We start from the raw sequence: 9,444 nt of genomic DNA, 5'->3' as shown, positions 1-9,444 counted from the left end.
AAAAATTTAAAAAGGTGTGTGACCAAAATGATTGAACTAGTAAGCACATTATCAAAGGAGGGGAGTGCAAAATTTGGAGACTTTAATGAACTAGATTTCAAGATTCTTCCAAAAAGGTCATTTAGTTTTGCAAAAGGTAGATGGAATAAGTGTCTTGGTGCCACTAGTATGTTGGTCATGTAGTCTGCTTTCCTGTATACTAGACCACTTAAAAATGTCATGAGTGATGATTCAGAATGTTGTGAATGGGTAAATTAAAAGCTGAAAATAGGAACATTCCTCAAAAAGTCAGTGAGAGGTCTAATGTAGATGCCAAACAGAGCTGATTTACATTGTTCATAATCTGAAAAGTACAACAGATTTGTCCCAACTTGACTTTTAGGATGTGCAGCAGAACTTGAAGTTGGTTTAATGATTTATTCCAACATCCTCTGTGGCATGTCATGAATTCCAACAGCTGATGAAATTACTCAAAGAAACACCCTTGAATATAGTTCTCCAAACACCTTCTACAAGGACTTCATTGATTTCTTGGAGTGAGAAACCTCACCAGTAATTTGGTTGTGATAAGATGTATTATTCTGAGTTCAGTTTAATCAGTGGACTGTTTCATCAAATTTCCTAACCAGAGAAGGAAATATTTGCTTTGGATGACGGAGGGGGTATGCCACCACATCCCCCCCACCCATGCAGGAAGCTTTTCTTATGCTAATTTTAACATCCCCTAAAGTTACACAACAGCACAGACGTTAGTATTGTCAGATTGCCCCAGCAGTTGATCAGGACTGGTCTGTTTATACATTCTACCAGAAAACATCATGAAAACAGCAAGATTGTCAATAATGCCCAAAGTGCAGATTTTATTAAACTGTTCTCAGGTTGCATGTTCTCAGAAATAATCTTAGATTCCTGGAAGAATTAACCCATAAACAGCATGTCATTTCTATAAAAAGCTAGTTAAGTTGCATTTTGGGGAAAGAAAATGTGTACTGCTGTCATTTCAGATGTCTCAGTGGTCTGCCATTGTTAGTGTTATTAAGAGCAATGTTAAACTGTTATACAAGAGATACTTAAAGTACAGTGGAAGACTGATGAACAACTCTGCTTATATTTCAACCTAGAAATGTTGTACTGTGGGACTATATTACTTTGGGTACAGTCCTTGCACAGAGGCAGAGAAGGTGGCAAATGAAATGCATACTACTGTTAGCAAATCCAATGAGTTTTCCTTCAACAGAGGTAGTCCCAGAGAGAATGAAAAGGGTTGCAATAGTATAGAGATATTTCAGATTCCACCTCTTTGGTGCTAGGCTCAACATGATCAATTTCAGACTAGTAAAACTGACACTTCAGTGATCTAGAATCTGTAGCTTTACTATGAATTGAACAATAGACATGAAGGTCCTGTGAGTTTAGGACAATCCATAAAAGCAACCCTGCAGTCTGCATGTCCAAATGCCTGCATTGCCACCTCCCCATGATTGACACTGATTGATCAAATAAATGTTGAGATGCATATTATTTTACTCAAATATGACTGTCAGTGAAACCCAGTGAATGTGGAGGGGGTTATCCCTCCTGCATCATCCTATGGCCCTTCTGCATACTGCCCAACATCCATCTCCAAGCCTCTCAGACCATCTTCATTAGGGCTGTGTCTGATGCAGCTCTTAAGGATGTTGCAGGCATCTGGCCACTCTCATCCGTTGGAGAAGAGGTTGTCTTGTTTAGTAACCTACTGCTGTTACTTTCTCCCCTTGTTCCCTGTGTAAACTTCTGAAGGGTGAACATGCAGTGGGAACTTGTGTGTACATTAACCCAGCTCTGCAACAGATCATCAATGCCAACCACCTTTTTCCCCTGTTTGGACACTCCTGTGTAAGTCAACATTAGCCTCCACCAGCAAACATTAACAGAGAAGCCCACAGAACTTCCTACTCCACCTAGGATGCTAATAACCATTTTCTCCTTGATGCTTCATCAGTTCCAGAAACTGTTAATTGAGCCAGGGTTGGCTAGGCATTCATTTGGGCTTTATCCCTCAATGGCACACTTAAGACTTTTTGGAGTTTGGAGACTGGAAAGAGAGAAGTGTTACCTGTGAGAGTTACTGCTGCATAAAAAAGTATGGTTCATTAGTACAGCAAAGCAAGTGGATATGTTGGCATCTAGCCTCCTGTGGCATCCAGCTTCTGCCCCCACAAGACATCAATTATAAATTTCTGCACTGACTGATGGTTCTTGACAGGATTATTGTATTAATCTTTGCGGCCACTGTGATACGAGGTCATGCCATCTGTATCGGGTGGGTAGGGCAGTGCATATGTAAAGTATGCCAGCATAGTTAGCTGGAGGTTTACAAAGAATTTGGTCATTTGATTATTACACTGATTTGTACAGCTGCTTGTGTTAAAAATTTATTTGTAAAGTTTTGGGTTAAATATGCATCGTCAGTGGGACCTGCTGGACAGAAGAGAGATGCATGTATGTCGAGCAGTAGTAATGTAACTGATAAATGTGTATGTTTTAACAGAGAATTCTGAAAGGGAAGAGATTAATATCAGTCTAGCTAATATGGAAAATAGGTTGAAAATTAAATGGGTTGGTTTAGGCTATAAAGATTTTATCGTTCAGGTTTGATAGCAAGAAACAAAAAATGTCTGGGAAAACCAGGAATCTTACTATATTGTCCTTAAGGATGAACTAAATGCTACCCTGGAAGGGTGGAAGATTTTGAAATTATTTTATACCTTACAGATGCTCCAACAGAACTTAGCAAACCTGTGTGTGTATTGTACCAGAGTCAGGTGACTAGATGTGCTGTCATTCTATAACCAGCATGAAAATTATTTTTTAGATATTAGTGAGAGAGAACTCTCACAGCAGCTCTTTGTTCTTTGGAAACTAAAACAAAAGGCCTCTCTCAAATAGCTCACACATGGACTCACCTCATCTTGCCTTGGAGTTAGCAACTCTGCACTCATCATCTTGTTTTTCTGTAGTAAGTAACTAGGGAACAGAAATTCTTTAGTCAGAAGAATATAGTGAGATTAGTCTGGCTTTGTTTTTCTGCATGAGTCTAGCCAACTGTTAATTTTTTATATCTCCTATGATTGAAACTCTAGTGTTTATTGCAACTAGATAATCATTATTGTCATGTTTTTTAAATTTATTAAATATTTCTCTACCTTTCATAGTGGCTGGTCTTTTAGATAATACTTTTAATATTTTGAGAGTACTTATGCTTATTTTAGTGAAACTGTGGCTGCTCCTGAAAGCCTTGCTGCTTTGGTTAAACTCTATTTGTATTGGTATTCATTTTACTCAGTATAATTGGGTACCCTTGTAAGAGGCTTAGATTATCTGACTGGTGGCAGCATAATTACTTTATAGTCTAGGCAGAGGGGACATCTGTGCCAGCCTTTCTGTGCGTGTGTCGGCTACTTGGAACAGCAACACAGTGCTCAAAAATGGCCAGGGTGGAGTCTTGTTTGGGGTCTGGAGAGAGAGATGGTTCAGTCCCTACGTGCTGTTAAGGGAAATTGTACTTTGTGTAGAACACTGCTTCTAAAAATACTGTGAGCACCACTGTTTGCTCCTAGTGGCCATCCTTCACCGGTGTTGGTTGTGAAGACTGAGGCTCCTTGATTACTGGCCTGGAGTAGAGACTCTTCACAGCCCCTTCTCAGTATGTGCATATCTTGCAGCTCTGAGTAAGTGGCTTAGATCCCACTTTGAGTAACTTGCAATGTCTGTTTCAGAGAACATTGTTCCTTTTTCTTGACTAAGTCCTTATGACTGCTAAAATTCCAGAGGAAGTGAAACCGGACAGTGGTTCTCCATTGTTAGTTTATTTGCTGACCGTCTTGGTTATCACCTTAGAAAAATCACTCTATTCTGGTATCCGTTGCCAAGGTGGATTGGTTCATGAGAAACAATGGAAGTGAAAAATGCTGCTAATAGAAGAGCACCATCAGTTCATTACCATAGATGTATACATTGGCAAAACAAAACAGGAACTGTAGTAACACTGTTTGAACCTAAACAATATACAATCACACTAGTAAATGTTTCCATGGTGACATCCCAAAAGAAGATGCACATTTATGTAGGGCATACCTTGATGTTTGTATTCATAATGGATGGTTACACATTTATGACGGCATTAACAGAAGTTACACTTCTGGAAAGACTTCTTAAACCATGACAATAGCAGTGCATTACCCTTTCTGTAGCTTTTTATTGTAATCTGCAAAATTATTGTGTGCACATATATGGAACCAGTATAGCAGATAAGAGAAATGGGTCATCTGTATTTTTAAATTCTAACAATGTAGCTCAGACTAAATCCTAAAGCATAGCTAAGCCCCAGTGGTAAAAACACAATCTGTTTTGAACCCAATAAATTGTTAGTAAGTGGACCTTCTGCAGTCTAACCAGGGCTGTTGCAAAAACAAAACTGACAATGGAAAAGGTCAATTTTGTCACAAATATAAATACAAATGCTGTGGGGAGGGAAGGTCCCCACCCTCTAGCCTTCCCCTTTCCATCTGTAACTGTATTAATTCAAAGATTGCTCTCCTTGGAGATTTATTGGAAGACTTTATCCCCCCCAAATTTCTGTGATCTTGAATTGGTACCGCCAGGGTATGTGATTAAAAATGGGTTTTTATGTCACCTGCTCCTGTTTGAACAAAGTTGCATCAGTTAAATCCATGTGTCCTGAATGCAGTTTTCACAATTTTCAGTTCATATATTAACTATGTAGAATGATAAATGAAGGGTGAGATTCCCCAAAATGTTTTGCTGTTCCTGTAATACAGGCTTATTGAATGTGAGCTGTTATTTCATTAATGATAAAAGTAAGGTGTACCTTACATTGTAAAACAGCAAAGAAGAAAATGGGGTGTTTTATCTAGTAATCTAAACCCAACCTGTCACTCAGAATTTGATCACAGATGTGTTGTTTCTGCACTGCTTTCTATAGTAAACTGTGTACTAAACTACTAGTAATTCAAGGCTTGAAGATCCTGAAGTAGAATTTGGAGCAAGTTGGGTCAATTCTTTGGCATAGCACATCTTCCTTTTTGTCTTACTTGGCTTCCAGAATATATGGGTCTACTTCACATGACTGAAAACTCAAAATACTAAATCTCAGACTGAGACTACAATGCGTAATTTTCAAAATACTGAAAACTCATTTGACTGAGTCCCATAATACTGAAAACACACTTACACCACCAGTGACCAACTCTTTCCAAGACTTAAAACCTACTTAGTACAGTAACTGGGCAATATAAAAACAAACTCCATGGGGGAGGGGGGCTATTCCCACCACACTTCCGACTATATATACTAACTCCAGGATCGCATTACAGTAGGGAAAAGGGCATATACCCTTTACTTTACAGTACTGCACACACTGCCACGAGCATACAAAATGTCCACCATATTACTTTTGATACTGCCTATAAAAATGTAGAGAGACGTACACACATTTAGAAACACTACTTTCTAAGCTACTGTTGGTATTCTGAGAGTCAGCACTTGTTACAATATGTATATATATATATATATGTGTGTGTGTGTACGTATGTATGTATATATATATATATATATATATATATATATATATATATATTTTTTTTTTTTCCATCACAAGCAAGTTGCAGGTGATTCATGTTTCAAAGTTCAGTGGTATTGTGAATTGAGGACTTCGGACCTTATGTTTGCATGACAAAAAAAAAAAAAAAAACAGTAATCTTGCTTATACTCCTGCAATGTAAGAAGCTTACATATGAGATGGTTTCTTCTGGCTATATCTAATATGTTACATATGTTTTTTTACTGCTAATCTTCAAATTAATTGAATGTGTTTAATCCATACATTTTAAGTAACCACATACTCCTGTTCAGTGCCACAGTTATCCAAAGGGTGTCATGGGATCCCAACAGTAGCAGTTCGGAATGCATCATGTATATCGCAGGCCACTGTATAGACACTTGACTTATGGATGGTTTAGAATAGTCTTTCAGCTCAAGTAGCATGGCTTTGGTGATGGTGAAAAACAGTGAGTGAAGGGGGGAATGTATAAGGATAAATAGGAAATATGCAGGCTTCATACAGATGATAATCAAAACCAAAATCATTCTGAACAGTAGCACTTAATTTTTTTTATTTTATGCAGTGTAATTACCTCAATATGGATTCATTTTTACTTTTCAGCTATGAAAAAGTGTATAACCTCAGGGCTGTAATAAATGGTATTTTGTTTTCTTTCTAGAAATATGACTATGACAGTAGTACTGTACGGAAGAAGTTTTTCCGGGAAGCTCTGCTACAGATTATTATCCCGTTTCTGCTGAAGAAACTGTCCCCAACCTGCAAATCGGTAGGCATACTTTCTTCTGCAGTGTGGTGTACATCAGCTGATATTTTCTTTTTAACAGTTACTTTTTAAAAGCTTGGAAAGTATATTTATGAACTGTACATGTTTTATTTTATAGTGTAATCATTTGACTTTGAACTATCATTAAGGCAAAATATGGGCAATTTGGAAACTAGGCTGTTTTTACAGGTTGTTGTAAGGAACAGGGAAAGGTGATGGACAAATGAGAACATTTGAATTAAATGTGAAGTTCTGGGTGATAGGAAAGGACATTACTTGATTGCTGATTGATCTCTGGAGGTGAATTAATGTTCTTACTCTAAGTAAGCTTTTTGGGGGGGCTAACCCCCACCCCTTGGTTACATATGTTAATTCCACCATTGCCCCACACTGAGGAAAGGATAAACTAGCCAATAAAGCACACAGTAGTCTGGCACAAATATTGATCCCTTCAATCTGTGCTGGAAGTGATGTCGTCTAGTTATGTTTCGGGAATAAGAACCAGATGAAATGGCCCATGACCATTTGTAGGGAAACAAATAACCATACTAACCCATGTAGATTCTTGGTCCACTTTAGCGATATTGCAAAGTATTAGATGGATAACCTTCTTGAGAAGCAGTGTAATGGATCACTCTGTGCTAGTGACATTTGCCCATCGGGCAACAGAGAGATTATAATTTCAAGAGGTCTTTCCTGTATGGGAAAGATGTCTTTCCCATTGTATAGGGATAATGAGATACTGAAGCCCAGGTGGAACAAATTGGTATGAATGGGGGGTGCATGGGGGATACTGAGGCTATCAGGGGGGAGATCCTGGGGTGTTAATTAGCTGTTGCTGTATTTAAATTATTTTGAAAAAAAAAAAAACAGTGAATCACACCTGGTGGTTGTAGCCTATATGATTTTCTTTCAGTAGGGAAGTTGTGTACTGACTAGCATCCCCCCCATCATCTTTTTATGTTTTGCAGGAGCTGCCTAAATTCCAGGAATTCATATTTGAGGACTTTGCAAAATGTATTCTGGTGGAAAATGTCTTTGAGGAGGTGGTGCTTATGTCAGTGATGAAAGATATTAATTCAGGTAAGCTACAGATGGTCTACAGTGGGCTTTTATCCATCATATGTTTTTATGTGTAGTTTAGTCAAAATCAGCATTCATGCTTACAATTTCATCTCAGTCGTTTAAATGTCAGAATGTTAGTAATGTGTACTTTCATACATAATAATACCTTATCAGTTAAAATGTGTGTAACTGCCTTAGTTGTCCTGTTGTGCTTATTGCATGTAGTTGTATATACATTACGCATGTGTATTAATGTATCTCATCTTACTGTAGTTCATATTGCATAATTGAGAATGTGCCAAGGCATTTTGTGTGTGTGTGTGTGTGTGTGTGTGTGCGCGCACAGAGAGCATGAGTGTGGATATTAAGTGTACACACCCTTGTTAAAATGCCAGGTTTTCGTGATATAAAAAAGAGAGACCACAATAAATAATTTCAAAATTGTTCCCACCTTTAATGTGACCTGTAACCTGTACAATTAAGTTGAAAATCAAATCTGTTAGGGGGAATTTATAAAAAAAAAAAGAGTACATACAATAAGCTGTTTGCATAAGTGTGCACATCCTTAAACTAATACTTTGTTGAAGCACCTTTTGATTTAATTCAGACTGTATGGTGCCTTTTCATATTTACTATTAGTTAAATGCATCTAAATTTATTAAAATTTTAAAAACTATCATCCAATAAAATGCAATTCTCTGCATGTTCTACACCAAAGAACACTTGGTCATAGAAAATCAATAAAAAAACCTATGGGCTTTCAGTGCCAGCTTTAAAGGATTTTATAGGCAGTTTTAAAGGATTTTATAGGAGGAGGTTATCAGCACAATGAGGTCAAGAGTGCACTCACTGAAGTTTGAATAATTGCTCCACTAGGGGGAAGTTGTATTTTTCCTAGGAATACTGTAACTAACCAGCTTTCACATTATACTAAGAAAACTATAACTAGTCTAGTTCTGACTCTAGTGATGAATATAGTTGGTGATACTACTAGAAACGGCTAATACTTTTAACTGATGGTAACATTAGTCATATTGGTGGAAAAGACCAAGTTTGTTTCAAGAATAGTCTTATCACTTAAGACAATTGTTCTATGGTCCTGGGACTAAGATGGTTCTAGTGTCTGATAGAATGGGCACTTCCCCCGTTGGGCATGTAAGGCATATAGATATATTTCTAATTTAAGATCTTTTTTCCATCTGGTATCTCATTATGAATATAAACCTAGGCCATATGCAGATTGTAAGAGTATAAACCTGGTCTGTTACAACATTTGCAGGTTGCTAAAGTTTTGTATGTGAAAGAAATATTGATTATTTAAGGAACTCATTCTTAAACATGTCAATGATCTAAGGATTGTTAATATGACCAATGTTCTTGCTAAACATGTTTCCACAAGTTATGGTTTTCCTTTTATTTTTATGGTGTTAGTTATAGGACGTGCTAGAGGTGGTAGCATTGTTAATGCAACTGAAATGAGAGATGAGATGGATAACTAGGCTGCAAGTTCATTTAAGTCCAAAATTTAAAACTGGCACAGAAAGCCCATAGGGTTTTTTATTGAGTTTCTATGGCTAAGTGTTCATTGGTATAGAACTTATTGAGTATTGCATTTTATTGGATGGTCGTTTTTAACTTTTAATAAATTTAGATAAGTTTAATTGGTGGTATATCTGAAGAAGCACCACAGAGGGTGTAAGTGCTTATCCTGTTATAATGGTGTTTATACCAGCAACCATGGTTATCAGACCATTCATTTTTTCGTAGAATTAAAATTTTTGGTAGTAATCCTGTATCTGAGAGTATATGTAAATAAATAAATTGACCATAATCAGGCTAATTAAAATAGATACTCTGTAACAAATACCCAAACTCAGTTTAAATAGATGCTTCCATCTCTGAAAAAAATTATATAACACTAAAACAACTCACCATGCTTTGTTTGCAATTAAGTATGATATTTCTCAAACAGAATATAGCAACAGTCATC

The 9,444-nt window shown here is 37.0% G+C and overlaps 1 protein-coding gene across 1 annotated transcript in view; it reads left to right on the top strand.

The window, feature by feature from the left end:
* LOC122790935 (protein Niban 2-like) overlaps nt 1-9,444 on the top strand; it is a 1,255,142-nt gene that overhangs the window by 1,238,676 nt on the left and 7,022 nt on the right. The window contains exons 12-13 of the mRNA XM_044058638.1: nt 6,285-6,392; nt 7,361-7,472. Of these exons, the coding sequence (XP_043914573.1) occupies nt 6,285-6,392; nt 7,361-7,472 (220 nt within the window). The remainder of the gene's footprint in view (nt 1-6,284; nt 6,393-7,360; nt 7,473-9,444) is intronic.

The sequence above is a fragment of the Protopterus annectens genome, chromosome 16.part0, assembly GCF_019279795.1.
Source record: "Protopterus annectens isolate FY-2018-M chromosome 16.part0, PAN1.0, whole genome shotgun sequence".
Classification (NCBI taxonomy): Eukaryota; Metazoa; Chordata; order Ceratodontiformes; family Protopteridae; genus Protopterus; species Protopterus annectens.
The sequence above is the reverse complement of the archived record's forward strand: the minus strand, read 5'-3'. Positions and strand labels throughout refer to the sequence as shown.